General features: G+C 35.0%; 3 protein-coding genes across 14 annotated transcripts; 1 reads left to right on the top strand and 2 right to left on the bottom strand.

Annotated features, from left to right (window-relative positions):
• Positions 1-1,048: 1,048 nt before the first annotated feature.
• LOC107434355 (uncharacterized) lies at positions 1,049-5,773 on the bottom strand. Of its 12 annotated transcripts, none has more exons than XM_048461708.2 (9): positions 5,462-5,748; positions 5,046-5,119; positions 4,075-4,217; positions 3,939-3,985; positions 3,741-3,849; positions 3,559-3,620; positions 3,170-3,284; positions 2,223-2,388; positions 1,049-1,275 (listed from the first exon to the last, which is right to left on the bottom strand). In XM_048461708.2, the coding sequence occupies exons 1-8, from the start codon at positions 5,627-5,629 to the stop codon at positions 2,237-2,239; spliced, it is 870 nt and encodes a 289-aa protein (XP_048317665.2). In that variant the 5' UTR covers positions 5,630-5,748; the 3' UTR covers positions 1,049-1,275; positions 2,223-2,236. The 12 variants fall into 12 exon arrangements, 7 of the variants coding, with proteins under 7 accessions (XP_048317665.2, XP_048317666.2, XP_048317667.2 ...); XM_048461709.2 differs by lacking the exon at positions 1,049-1,275 and adding an exon at positions 1,345-1,500; XM_048461710.2 differs by lacking the exon at positions 1,049-1,275 and adding an exon at positions 4,373-4,583 and having other exon boundaries at positions 2,104-2,388; positions 4,075-4,212; positions 5,462-5,517.
• Positions 5,774-6,606: 833 nt separating this feature from the next.
• LOC112489242 (uncharacterized) lies at positions 6,607-8,064 on the top strand. The gene is made up of 2 exons (XM_025067445.3): positions 6,607-7,459; positions 7,648-8,064. Exons 1-2 carry the CDS (start codon positions 7,079-7,081, stop codon positions 7,684-7,686), a joined length of 420 nt encoding a protein of 139 aa, XP_024923213.3. The 5' UTR covers positions 6,607-7,078; the 3' UTR covers positions 7,687-8,064.
• Positions 8,065-8,121: 57 nt separating this feature from the next.
• On the bottom strand, positions 8,122-8,953 carry LOC107434351 (uncharacterized). Its single transcript, XM_016045811.4, has one exon. It carries the CDS (start codon positions 8,860-8,862, stop codon positions 8,383-8,385), a length of 480 nt encoding a protein of 159 aa, XP_015901297.2. The 5' UTR covers positions 8,863-8,953; the 3' UTR covers positions 8,122-8,382.
• Positions 8,954-14,905: the final 5,952 nt, after the last annotated feature.

The following is a 14,905-nucleotide window of genomic DNA, read 5'->3' on the forward strand; positions in this document are numbered from 1 at the left end:
TTTTACCCCCTAAAAATAATCAAAATATCAACATGATAAACACAACTAGGAATTTGTCTATCTTCTATTATTTGCAAATGTGTAATTCAAATTCTTAATCGAAAATTTCAAAAAAATTTCATTAAAGAAAAAAAATTATCTAAATAAAGAGCAATAATTTTGTATTAAAAAATAATAAAATTTTAAATATTTTTCAATAATGATCTCCAATATACCTTTTTGGCTATATAAAAAATCTTATATGAAAGATTTTTCATTTTCCGAAAAAAAAAAATGTAGAAGAGAGATGAAGAGAGAGAGAAAATATTTTTTTATGAGAAAAAATATTGGAGATTTTTATTAGTTTTATTACAATGAATATTGTTTTTAAGTGGAGATAAATTATATAAGTTGTCTTAAATAAGGATATACGTCTGCCATTAGATTATGTCAATTTAAAAGTTATTTGGTATATATAATATACTCTTATCTATTTAAACAAATTATTGTTTTGGATTTTTTGAAAATCACTATACATAACTAAAAATTTTTAAAAAGCTTAGGAGGGCCATGACCCTTCCAACTTCCAATGTGGCTCCGCTATTGGATCATACTCTCCTTTGGGTGTTTTAATATTGGAAGTAAATGAATTTGAATTCTAAATCTTTATTTGAAAAAAGAAAAAAAAGAGTGGCTTTATTACTATCCCCACGAGCAATCCTTTCGCGTTTACTTGTTCATGTGAGGCTTCTTGTAAAACAAATCCTTTAAAAACTGTGATCAATTACATCTATCCATTAGTAATTATCACCAATGATGAGAAATACAAAACTTGAAAATAAAACAAAAATTGGCGTCGGGCATGATTTTTGAAAAACTGATTGTAGAGCTTCTCATTGCATTGTACAGTTTTGTCTTTTTCTTTTTTAATATATATATATATATATATATATATATATATATAAAAAGAGCTCTAAGCCTCCAGAAGAGCTTATCAGAACTAGAAAAGTGTAGTTCATCAAGAAACTCTCCTTAAGAAGCAAAAGTTATAAAAGAAGTAAAAACAAAATTTTTCCTAACGACACCTTAACCCAATCACATAGAGATCTTTGAAAATCAATATTTATCCTAAACAAAACCTCAATCTAATCACACAGAGATATTTGAAAGATAATGTCTAAACAAAAACTGTAATCTGTCCACTCTATCAGAATTTTATATTCCATAAACAAGCTGCTTGCAAGTCAACATTTGCCAGCAACCAACCCTATTTCTATCTTTAGATCTTTCTGAATTCTGACAAGAAAACAGATGAATTAATTTCATGCCTATGCTTCGATGCTAATGCACGTGAAAGTCATTTTCTTCGTTACATATATATACAATAAACTATAAAACAGCAGCCGGTCAAGTATGTATGGACAAGAGTAACTTGTAGGCTTGTTTATTTTATTCTTTCAGTTTTACAACATAAAATAAAATAAAATGAAATAAAAATAAGGCAGTGTTTGACTCGGGAATCTGAAAAGTCAAAAAAGGATGTCCTAGTCAGATCAAGTTAATAATTTAATAGATTTAGATTCAATCATATTAATTATTAATTGAATAAATATAAATAGATGTGGAATGCATGATGAAGACTTGAGAGGTCTGTGATTACAAGTTAATTAGTTTTATTATCTCACTGATTGATATGAAAATAAGTAAAACAGTTGTTCTGCAGACATTTTGGTGATGAGAAAACCTTCCCTAGTTGAGTTCACTTCTCTTTTAGCATTCAAAAAGTCTACCATAGTAGACCCCATTTATAGATGAAACCAACCGAAAGTTTCAACCTCAACCATGACCCTTTGTCAAAAAGTCACAATTATGTTGCAGATAAACATGAGAAGGAATATAAAACATCAATTTAATATCCCCAAACAAACATATGGTTGCTAAAGAACGACTATACAGTCATCAGTGATACAATTTTTAAAACTTAAGCCATCGAAATGCGTGTTAAAGATTAAGAAAATATCTTATCAGAAATTATATTATATCCAGCAGCTTGGACCAGCCGCATCATGGTATTATGCCACCAATAAAAATAAATTAAAGCACCAAACCATCACAAAAATAAGGTACTTTGAATGAAATTTTCCCAGATTATGTAAATTAGGATCGTTTTAAAGTAATTTGTATCAATACGTAATGCAAGCAGCAAGCCAATAGTACTGAGGAAATCAACATACAAGACTGACCATGAAAAAGAGATTTAACAATCAGACATTTGCTGAGAGTCGAACCATAACGTTAAAGTTGCTAAAAGAGCCACTGTTGCAGTTTCAACACGTAGGCGATGTGGGCCAAGACCTACAGCAGTCGCACCCGCTTCCATTATCATATTCACTTCTTTCTCTGTGAAGTCTGAATAAAAAATACATCAAAATAAATCAACAATGTCCAATTGATCTCTGCCAAAAGAAAGAACATATGACTGATACAGGCTCTTGAAACCAAAGCTATACCATTTTTAGAAAGAAAGATTTTGGAATATGTTTAAAACAGCACAAAATACTCATTCTATTACAAGATAATTTGAATCACTTAAAACAACGTAATATTGTGTTACTCCAAACCAGCTTTTCAATGAGAACGCACAGAAGAAAAAAGATCCAACATGCGTATTGCAGTAGCTTTCATCAATAAAATATCTTATCAATCATAAATAGACTTGTCCAATAACATATTGATATGTCAAAAATGACTAATATAACAATCTGAAAACTCAAAGAGCGAAACTATTATACATATGCAAGGATAAAAATGACCATAGAAGCACAAATTATAAGGCAATAAGGTTATAAGAACTACAATTTCTTACCGAGAGTGGAACTCATAGGAAAGAAAATAGTTTTTTGGATGCAAAATATGCACTATTTACAAAGAAAAGTACATTGTTACAATTCTGAGGATGCAATACTCGTTAATGAACATCCTGTATATGAAGATATGTATACTTGTTTTCACATCTGGAAATAAGAAATTCAGATTCATTTGACAAGTCAGCCCCAAAATAATCAATAATGAAACACCATATCTAGAAGCCCATTTACTCCAAAATTTAGACAAAAAAGGAAATGTGATGTTATAAGGGAATAGAGGGAATGATTCTAATGCATATGGAACTAACATATGAAACACTAACCTCCTTCTGGTCCAACAATTATCAGCCCTTTTGACTGTCTTCTTGATGAAGTCAATGAAGTAATAAGTGGAGTAGCTTCTGCTACAGCAAGAAAAGATATGTTTGATTGGGCAACCTGCATAAAAGTTACAACTCTAAGTTCAACTAACCAGGGGAAGGGATTTCACTTATCTATCTTTAACATTCCTTTAAGAATTAAGGAAATAACAAATATCAAGAAGCTGAAAACGAAGACAGTCCTAAATCTCTATCTTGCACATATGGTAAGCACTTCAATGAAAAGATATATTATACAACAGACGATAACACTGTGTTTCAGTTAGAATTTTTATGAGGAACAAGAACAAGGCCAACTTTCAAAGTGATAACTGGAGAAAAAAAGAACTAACGAGAGGCAGAAGGCTGTCAATTTTCATGGGAGGTTTCAAAATCATCTCATGCAGCCGTTGACCTGTTATACAATACCAGTTGAACATCGCATTTATGAGAAAGCCAAATTTTAACTGGTTTCTAAAAACAAAAATTAACACGAGATAAATAATAAAGTATATGAATGCAGCTATGCCATTACATTGTTTAGATGCTGCCAAGATGACACGCTCCAATCTATCCACTCGATTTTCTGAGATAGATGAAGAACGCTCTGTCAACAAAGGAGTTACACTACTAGCCCCCAGCTCCTAAGAAATAAAGGAAAGAAATTGCGTTAAAAGCTAGAAAAGTTACAAGCACTAACCAGATAGCGTATCCACATACATTCAAAACATACCGTGCATTTCTCAACCAGCCAATCAGCTCGACCACCCTTGAGAGTACCTAATCAAAGGAAGCTTTTAACAAGTCATAAGGAGTTCTAAATCATGAAGCACACATGACACAACAACTTTTATGATTCAAAAACTCACCAAAAGCTGCAAATACATGCCACTGTGGGCTCTGTGGAAGAAGAAACTTTGGGTCTTCCAGTGCCACAAAATCAAGCGCGGTGCGATCAATCCTCTGAATGCACCCTTCTACCAAACCTCCTTTCCCATTGAAGAGCTCTACCCTTGCATGTATTATGTTGACAATCATAAAATGCTTAATTGGTGAGTAAATGGGTATCTAATATTACCGACTCAAATAATTTTGAAAAAAGGTAGATAAAAAGAAAATCCTAAGCCTTAATTGTTCAGTAATAAATACAATCTTTTAAGCACATACCTATGTCTTTGAAATTTATGCCCTTTTGACAAGAAAGAAGCACAAAAACAATGAAAATAAAAGAAACCTTTCCACCGACAGGTCTATGCCGATAAAAGAGAACTTTCTTTAAGAGTGCCTTGGCAGGGGAAATTAAATGCCGAAAGCAATGAAAATAACACATATATGCTCACATATTCAACCCAACGGCAAAGCTTCATATGATCAAATTCTAATAAGAAAATAGAAAAGAACATCAGAAACTGTTTTAGTAGAATTATAATGAAAATTAAATCCCTGGAATTAGAAAGGTTAAATTAGGCCAATGGCCTGCAAATAATATAATATCTACAGGAAATAATTTTAAGGGGAGAACTTCTATCACCATATCATACCAAGATAATCGGGTAATTACATTTCTCATGATGTCAAACTAATAATAAAATGACACTATGTGACATGTATGAATAAATTTAACAAGATGGATCGATCTACTTCAGTTTTCTCAATCACTATTAACAGTTCCAACTTCTATCCCAAGATTACATAACTTTATAGAATAAACACAATTTTCCTATCACAAAACTAAGAAGCACTTTCGGAATAACATAAAATGTCAAATTTTGTGGTGAATAAAAAAATGTTAAATTGAATGATGAAAAGGTGTCAAATTTCAATAATGATAAAAGGGTACCTATCATCGGTGGTCAATCTTAAAACTTTAGTCATATGCCAGAACTCATCACCTTGCACCTTTACAAAACCACCCTGCAATATCACAGGAAAACAACATCAGGAATACACTTCTAAATATGGAAAGAAAAGAAAAATGCATTGCAGCGACAAAATTCCTAATTTTCACTTAGCATTGCTTTTATATCATCACCTAACTCAATTAAAGAGTATTGCAGAAGAAATTACTAAAAATAAATAGAAAAATATAATACCAGATTTTTGTGCAGCAATCGAATAAGACTAAATCCAGGCCTTGCCCTGCTACAGTAATATTTTATCATCTGTTTTCTTAACTTTCTCGGGAAACAAAAGCGTAGCAGTTGTCGAGTTTTCTACACAGAGAGAGAGAGAGAGAGAGAGAGAGAGAGAGGATACCTTGGAAGGAGGAAGAACTTCAGAGAAGAAGCGAGGGAGGCCACCACGGGACTGGTTCACGTTAGCTGAGGAAGACGCGGATGAGAATGCTCGAAGCGTTGAGGTGAAGATCCATGAAGGGTTCAATAGACCTATAAAACGAGGTCGTACTGGAGCTAGGGATTGCATTTGCAATGCGCAAACACAAAATTACTGCTAGAGGAAGCTTTAAAATTGAAAATGAAGGAGCTGGAGAAGACGATGGGAGTTCGTGGGAAAATGTCGGATATGTGATATGACGTCGTTTCGAATAACATTAAATTAACTCGCACAGGCTTTTTTTTTGTTTGAATAAATAAATGCGCAGATCTCTAAATAATTTGTTAAAAATATACTGTTCTTTTTCTACAAAAATACTAAAATATATCCTTTTATCCAAAAAAAAAAAAAAAAAAAAGAAGGAAAGAAAGCTGTAATTTAATTGATCTTTATGATAATAGTTATTAATTAGAACTTTATAAGATACAAAAATTGTTGGGAATATATCATAGATGAATATATGTAAATACATGTGGACAATTTAATACAAAATAAATAAAAATAAATACAAAATAAATAAAATATTTTAGAACTTGTAGGTTTTTAAAATTTATCTACTTTCTAGAAAGGTTGACCGAGGTCTGTGTGGTAACACAGTGTCCTTAACACGTTTTATGCCCACCGATGCAGGAGTTTTGTAGCGAGCGTCTCCCAGGATACAACGGCTGCAAAAGCTTTCAGATTCAACATCTCTGAAACTTTTCTCTTCGAACTTTCTGTGTACCTTCACTTTATCACTATTTTTTTTTTTTGGTATTTCCTTCCAAAAATTAAAATTGAAAATTTTTTTTTTTTTTTTCGTGTAACCTTCAAACTCTCATAAGGAGTTATTTTCCCGTAAAACTCTCTCCCATTATATCAAAAATATTATTTTATTTAAATAAATAAATAAAAATATTATATCAAAATTCAACAACCAAAAGTCCAAATCATTCACACTTGTGGACCTAGGCCCAACTCTAACAAAAATTACTAATATAAGAAAAATATTCTCTTGAAATGAAAATTCAAATTTACTTACAAAATAAAAACAAAAAAAAGATATATATTAAAAAATCTAGTATCTAATGAATACTAAAATAAATAAGGATATGCGAAAAACAACACTGAGCAAAGAAAGAAGTAAAACAGACAGCAATTGAGTCAAAATATGTAGCTCATATTGGAGGCTTGTACAAAAACCTACTGATTACAACCCAGAATATTACCCTTTTTGTCTTTTTCAATCCCTATCAAAAACGTGACAAAACCCCAAAAAACAAAAAAAGAAGCAAATTACATAGAGAATACTATCTACTCGCTTGCTTCACCACTCCTGTTAGAAAATTGAGCGACTTGGAATACATACTGTGACAAAACAACAAACACCTACTACGCATCAGATAGTGTCCTCTTCCTCCTCCCCATGATTTCTTCGTAGCTATACCCTTTATCACTGTCTTCCTCATCCTCGTCGCCATCGTCGTCATTATCATCATCTTCATCTTCAGATAGTCTCCTCTTCCTCATCGTGATTTCGTTGTAGCTATATTCCTCACCATGTCCTCCTCCTCCTCATCAGCGTCAGCGTCAGCATCATCGTCATCATCAGATACCATATCATCCCCTTCAAACCCATTTCCCAAACTATCAGATCCTATCCCAAGCCTTCTTCGTCGGAACCGGAACGACCTTATGCATTGGCTGCCGAAACATGGAAAACACCACCAGCCGGAGCTACTGATCCTCCCTAATCTCCTTCAAGATCAGCGTCTTCCTTATTTTCCCAACAGCCTTCACATCCCCGAATCCCACACCATCTTCAGAGTACCACCATTCGTGCACGACCCTAACGACGCCTGCAATGCGGCGTGCCTTGGAACCTGCGGTGAAGCCGGAGTGGTAGAAGAAAAAGAGGTCGCCGAGTTTCATGGACTTGAGGTACTTCTGGGTGACCTTGTTCTTGCTGCCATTCCAATTGGTTATACCTCCATTGGCTCTCTGGTCTTCCCACGACCATGTGCTTGACTCCGTCATCAAAAGCCAATACTTTTCACTTTTCCCATCGTTGAAACTTCTTAACGTCTGACCCTTTCCTTTTTTTCTTTTTTTTTTTCTTTTTTTAATAGCTCGTCTGCTTGGACGGCTTGTTTTCGAACAGTTTTTAGGGGCATTTTGGTGGAACATATATAAGGACTTGGAAATGTGAGATTTATTTTGCATACGGCGAGAGGTTCGGCGCCTATGGATCCTTGAACCTCCTTTATCGGATTTTTTTTTTTTTTTTTCAATTTTGAATTTTGAACCTTGTTTTGAAGTTAAAGCATTTTCTTTTTTTGCTCGTCTGCGCTGAGCCTGTCACAGACATCAAAGAACGTTGGGATTATCCTGATTGATGCACAAAGGAAATTAGCTTAGCAAGCGTCCAATTTTGAGAGTGAATATGCCTTTGCTTATCACAGAAAATGTGCTGCTTCAACGAGTTCAATACCATTAGAGATCCTTGACAAACCAAAGCTACTTAAAAGAAGAAATTAGCCGGACAGCATGCAAAATTAACTCAAAAAAATAGTACGAGGAAAAAAAAAAAAAAAGGATCCGAATCCAATAATTGCTAAAATATATAACATAAGTTGGGTAAACAAAGCAATAAAAACAGATAGCAGCTGGGTCAAAATATGTAGTTCATATTTACTTTTTGAAGCTTGTTAATCGTACCCTTTCTTTCTCCCAAACAAAACAAAAAGGTGAATTACACAGAACCTATGTTCTGCTTCACTACTAGTGATTACTGTTCAAAAAGATCGGGTTATTAGGATACATAGACATATCTACAAACATCTACCACGCATTACATCATCAAACTAGTCGTTTTCCTCCTCCTTATCGTTGTCATCTCCATCATCAAAAGCGTCAGCATTTCCATAATACCCATTTCCCAAACTACAGATCCTATCCCACACATTCTTCGGAACCGGAACAACAGATAGCCTTGGCTGCTTAAACAGAGCAAACTCTTTGAGTCCATCATCCCCCTTCATCTCCTTCAAGTCCACCAGCTTCCTCATCTCTCCTACCTCCTTCACATCCACAGCGCCGTCTCCGCTGTCTTCATCTAAATACCATTCGCGGATGACAGAGACAACGCCCACGACACGGCGAGCCCTAGCGCCTGAGTGGTAGAAGAAGCAGAGATCGTTGAGTTTCATGGACTTGAGGTTTTTCTGCGCCTGCTTGTTCTTGACGCCGTCCCACTTTGTTATGCCTCCATTGGCTGTTTGGTCCTCCCACGACCACTCACCTGGCTCCGTCTTCAAGAGCCAATGCTGCTGCTCTTTTCCCATGACCTCTTTGATGTCCGATTCTTCGTGCTCTATTGCGCTGGTTGTTTTTGTTCTCTCTTTTTTTTTTTTTTTTTTTTTTTTTTTTAAAGGCGGTGGGGAGAAGTAGGTGTGGAGGAATTGGGAAAGTGGCGGGAGAGAATATGGCGTTTGGCGCCAAATGCATCGTTGGACTTGGATCTGATATGGGCCTACAAGGCCCGTTTATGTATTTTGGCTTTCGGATTCTTTTGAGTTTTTTTTTTTTTTTTAATGAATTTTTTTTATCATAACTAAGATTGGCCAGCTCATCCGCCACAACATTGCACTCATAAAAAACATGTTTAATGGAGAAGCCACTACCTTGATGAATCAAATCACGACAATTCTGGATGATGTTAAAGCAAGGGTATTCACTCTGCAATCCATTGGTAATCTAAAAGACGACAATTGCGGAATCCATCTCGAACAAAACATTACAAAAATGTCATTCATGAAGGAGCTTTAATCCATAAAATAATCCCAAAATTTCAGTAAGGATACAACTCATTTTCTCCAGGTTTACAGAATAACTAACAAGCTAAATACCCTTACAATCCCTTATTACACCTCCAGCACCAACAGCGTTCAAACTTGATTCAAACCTATTATTTGTATTTAATTTAAGAAACCCAAGGGCAGGAGGTATCCAACTAAGCCAAACAGTATCATAGGTTAAAGGAGATAAACCATGTTGAAACACTACAACCATATCCCAAGCATAATGAGTAAATAACAGATCTAACATTAATAGGCCATCTGAAAATGTGATCAAAGATAGATTTGAACCTCCACTTCCAAATGAGCCAACAACCAACAGCATTATTCGAATTTCCCCTATGAGCTGTAGACAAAAAAATCAATCTAAAATTTTCTTGTAAAGTTTATAACAATCCAATCATCCCAATTATAATTGAAGAAGTTTGCATCAAATTCTAGAACTCTTAAGGGATAGCCAAACTCCTTTAGCAAACCTACAATCCTTTAAGGCATGCAGTAGGCCCACAATACCTTGATGGCATAAAGAACTGTCTGTAGAAATAGAAAGACCTTTATGAGCTCTGCTCGCATTGGTTAAAACCCTTTCATAAACCAGCAGCCAACAAAAAAAGTGCACTCGAGCAATTGTATCCAACTTCCATATACAATTCCATCCCCAATTATGCTGAAAAGAAATGTTCTCCAGAAAGTAATAGGCAAACCTCACACTCAAACTACGAGAAGAAGAAAAAGACCGTATAAGACTATCATCCTCAGAAGAACCAGCCGAGGTGGGGACACCAATAATCTCCTTTAATAAATCCATAGGAACCAAAGATTTCAAATGGTCAATCTCCTAATAGACTTCTTTGAGAAGCTTAGAAACTCTAAAACTCTAAGAGATATTAAGAATAGCTAGAGGATAATCTTGAAGACATTTACCATGCAAATAAGGATCAATCCAAAAGAATAAAGATTTGCCATTACCAATATGCTAGGAAAGACCCTTAGACAGTAGATTTAATCCTTGTTTAATGCCTTTGCATTGGAAAAAAAACAGAGCATATTATCAAAATCAAAGTTAGAGGTGACTGGATTAAAACAATATTTACGTTTGAGAACCTGGGACCAAAGAGATTGATCACAATGCAACAATCTCCAAGCAAGCTTCATTAAAAAAGCTTCATTCATGCTGCAAGCCTTTTTAACTCCAAGACCATCATTAGAAGGATGCATGCAAATAATATTCCAATTAATCAAATGAATCTTTTTACCATTATCAAATCCTTGCCATATAAAGTTTCTATTTACTTTATCAATTTCATCACTGACATAAGAGAGATATTTAAGAAGCTACATCTGATAGAAAGGAATTATACTAAAAGCAGATTTAACTAGAGTGATTCTACCAACAAAGGAAAGAACTTTACATTTCCAAGAGCTAAGTTTATTTCTCATCTTCTCCAAATTGGCATTATAATTAGTCTTGGCTATACCATCCAAAGATAGATGCATTCCAAATTATTTTCCAAGATTAGCAGCACTAAGTAATAATAGTCATGCTACAAATAACTATCTTGGCTACTTAGAGAAAAAAAGCTTAGATTTTTTAGCATTAATTCTTTGGAAGTATACTTGGAGAAAAAAAAGCTTAGATTTCTGAGTGTTAATTCTTTGGCCAGAAACCAAACAAAACTCCTCCAAACACTTCAAAACCAGACAAACTTGATCAGTTGAAGCCTTTGAGAAAATAATCAAATCATCTGCAAACATGAGATGAAAAACAGGGGGACCATTTATAAAAGTCTTCAAGCTTTTCCAGTTACCACACAAATATTTTGAAAGATAATATGAACAACTTCTCTATACAGAGAATGAAAAGACACGGGCAAAGAGGATCCCTCTTTCTAATGCCTCTATTAGGAGTGAAGCTACGAGTGAGTTCCCCATTCCAAACAATTTGAGTTTTGTCCACTTTAATGCATTTAAGGATTAAATTGACCATCGATTTGCTTGTCTCCTTTAAATTCTGCTCGATAAAACACCAGTTAAGCCTATCACGGGCCTTTTCCAAGTCAATCTTCCACATGATCATCCCTTTCTTAGATCTAGATTTATTGAAAAGACGTAGCATTTCCTGAGTAATAACAATATTTTCTGTAGTTTGTATTCCAGAGATGAAACTGGCCAGATTGAGGACATATGATCTTGCCCATAATAGGCCTTAACCTTTGAACAATAGCTTCATTAATGACTTTGTAAAGAGTATTGCCATGCTTTGAAGACAATCAATTTTAGGAATCACTGATATCAAGGTATCATTAAATCTTTTGGCAAGCAACCTGTAAGAAAAAAAATATCTTCAACCAAAAAATAGATCTTATGACCAACAAGACTCTAATACCTTTGAAAGAAAGTAGCAAGCAAAGCATCCTCACCAAGAGCTTTCCAAGGTCTTATATTAAATGAAGCTTGTTTAATCTCCTAATCCTCCACATCTTTATCCAGGATAAGCAAGTTAGTAGCTTCAATACTAGCAAAAAGATTAGGGAGCTGAGGAACAGCAGTATCAGTGACTTCATAAGTGTAGAGGCTCTCAATATAGCTAACTGCCATCTCTTTAAAGGTAACCTTGTCAGAAATCCAATTATCATTAGCATCTTTCAATAAATCAACCTTATTCCTCCTTCTAATTAATGTAGAAAGATGGAAATATTTAGTGTTGCTATCACCATTTTGCAGCCAAGTACGCTAGGACTTTTGTTTCCATAGATACTCATCCTACTCTAAAACCCCATTAAGTTGAGAAAGCAAATTAAGCTCTAGAGATTGCTAAAAGAATTATTTGCAGAGCACTTTTTTTTTTTTTTTTTTTTGAATACCATTCAATCTTGCCAAAAACCTGTTTCAAAATGCAGTCTGATTCCAAGTCATTAGGTTCTGCTTAAACTTCTCAATTTCCGGAGAAAAGAACCTCTAGTATATTGAAATTCAGAATTAACAAAAGCATTGAATTGATCATGAAGAATCCAAGCCATTTCAACCTAAAGGCTTGAGTCACGGATCAACAAAATTAGATTTCTCAATCATTAATAGGATGGGGTGATGATCTGACATGGGTCTTGGAAGATTTTGAACAACAGCTTCAGGAAAGGTTGTTCTCCAATTCACATAACAAAAGGCTTTATCAAGCCTTTCTCTATCTAAATGCTAACCATGCCTCTTATTACTCCAAATATACTTAGCTCATAAGTCAATAAGATAGCATTCTTCAATTAAATTAGTACTTCCAGAAGTGGAGGACACATTAACATCAGCCCTTTTCTCTTCTCTTGATTGTTAGGAACTTCATTGAAGTCACCAGCAATCAACCAAGGAAAGGCATTTATCTTACAAATCTCCTTAATGGCATTCCAAAGTTTATATCAAATGCATGTAACCGGACTAGCATAGAGAGTAGTAAATAGCCACTCCCCTTTCTTACAATGATTAATGATGACATTTATCATTTGATTAGAAAGAGAAACCAGTTCAAAATTCAAATGTTCATCTCTCCAGAGAAGCCATAAGCCACTAGAAAACCCATAGAATCCACTTTGACTACATTATTTTAACCAATCCGCGAGATACTCATTACAGCTCGATTTCCACTTTTACAGGTTTCCATTAGTACTAAAAAATCCACATGCTACGGACTAATATTCCTCAAGGTGTGGATAAACTCAGCACTGCTAGCACTTCTAACATTCCACAACAAAATATTCATAAAAACAAAAAAGAAAAAAGTATAGAACAGTACCTAAGAGGTAAAGTCGTCAACCAACTTCTCATCAACATAATGACTAGAAAATGCAAAGAATTGATATCTTTCACACTAGAGTAGCATTTGATTAGCAAGTAGTAGACATTGATAAATCTGGGGGTTTGGGCTCAATGGGTTAGCCGGCTCTAGCTTTTTGCTTAGAACCAAAATCCCCTTCATAATTGTCTGTCAAATGAGAACAATTCTGTTCATGTTCTCTTTGAAATCAATAAAGGAAACCACACTTCGATTTACTACCATGGTATATGAAAGCCCAGATTTTCCACTATCACCGTGCCTTCAGTCCTTTTTTGCATTTGAAGCTCGTAGCAACCTTACCTATGGTGAAACCCTGCTTAATATTGACAGACTTGTTCTCAGAAAACTTACATTTCCCAGCGAAATTGAACTCCCTAAAGCTATCCTTAACATGACACGAATTGGTAACATCTTTAAGTAGTTTTCATCCTTCTTCGAGATGGAAACTCATAAATCATCAAGCAGAGGCTGAAAACTTGCTTCATTATGCAACTGAATATCATTTCGCTCTTGCTTCTCAATAACATTCATAACATTCTCATCTTCAATATTGTTGAACGTATCCAGAGTTATGAAAGCACTTTCCTGAACAATAGCATCTCTAGGCTTCTGAAGTTTCCTTTCTAAAGATTTCTAAAAGGCTTCCTAGTTTGAGCAATGAACCAAGGACCAAATTGGTTAGTATTACAATTTTCGTTAACAATGACCTCAACCTGCTTTTGAGCATCATTAGAAGGATCAACCTGGATAGGGTTCGCATTCAGATTTCCAGAAGGCCAATCAACTTTATCACAATTAGAGACCCTATGCCCAATACATCCACAATGGAAATAAGTTGTACTAACTCCATCATATTCCACACTCTGAAAACGACATCCAATAAGCAACTTAGGAATTGGGGCTTGGAAATATCAAATTCAATATATAACCAAGCAAACCTATCCCTATTAGCCATTTCAATGGTTCAATCTATTTTCAGAGTCTTTCCCAGTAAATTCCCAATTTTCGTTAGAACAGAATTGTGATAATACTCAAAGGGAAGGTATGGCAACCTTACCCATAAAGCTATATGATGGATTTCATCTGTGAAAGACTTTGACTTTCAACACTAAACAGAGAGGTAATGGCCAATAATTATCCAAGGTCCTTCAAATAGGACTCGAGCTTGATCTTCCTTAGATGGAAGCTTAACCAGATAATACCCATTTCAAATATCAATGAGTTTGAGCTCACCATAAATGCGCCAATGCGATTGCAATCTTTGAATCAGGAAGTGTAAGGCAACATCTTACCAATAACCTCGATTATCGATAGGATGGGTAAAACCAGGGAAGTAAAAATCGGCGAGACAGTGGAAATGTCGATGACAGTTTCCGTTGTCGACGCTGTCCGACACCAACAGAGGGGGGGAGGGGGGGGAAGAAGTTTCTTGCACGCGTGTCGTCGATCTGTCGCCGGAATCGATGGAATTCGACGGAATCGTCCATTGTCGATAAAGATGTCGGGTTTTGGGTGGATAAGGTGGAAAGATCGGACCGGTTGTTGACGGGAAAATGTGGAAATTTCTGGATATATCGGCTGGACTGGTTCATACCTTTACAGTTTTACTAATCGAAGATAATTATATTTACATATGAAATGAGATGAGAATAATGATTGGGAATGAAGAATTCATTCGGTTCGGGGGGGAATAAAGGGAAATTGATG

The sequence above is a fragment of the Ziziphus jujuba genome, chromosome 9, assembly GCF_031755915.1.
Source record: "Ziziphus jujuba cultivar Dongzao chromosome 9, ASM3175591v1".
NCBI lineage: Eukaryota > Viridiplantae > Streptophyta > Magnoliopsida > Rosales > Rhamnaceae > Ziziphus > Ziziphus jujuba.

Coding starts and splice junctions, on each gene's coding strand:
- LOC112489242 (XM_025067445.3), top strand. CDS start 7,079: ATGTCCTCCTCCTCCTCATCAGCGTCAGCGTCAGCATCATCGTCATCA. Junction 7,460..7,647: donor CCGAGTTTCATGGACTTGAG/GTACTTCTGGGT, acceptor TTTTTTTAATAG/CTCGTCTGCTTGGACGGCTT.
- LOC107434355 (XM_048461708.2), bottom strand. CDS start 5,629: ATGCAATCCCTAGCTCCAGTACGACCTCGTTTTATAGGTCTATTGAAC. Junction 3,621..3,740: donor CTTGGCAGCATCTAAACAAT/GTAATGGCATAG, acceptor ATTGTATAACAG/GTCAACGGCTGCATGAGATG. Junction 2,389..3,169: donor AATTGTTGGACCAGAAGGAG/GTTAGTGTTTCA, acceptor TTTTTTATTCAG/ACTTCACAGAGAAAGAAGTG.
- LOC107434351 (XM_016045811.4), bottom strand. CDS start 8,862: ATGGGAAAAGAGCAGCAGCATTGGCTCTTGAAGACGGAGCCAGGTGAG.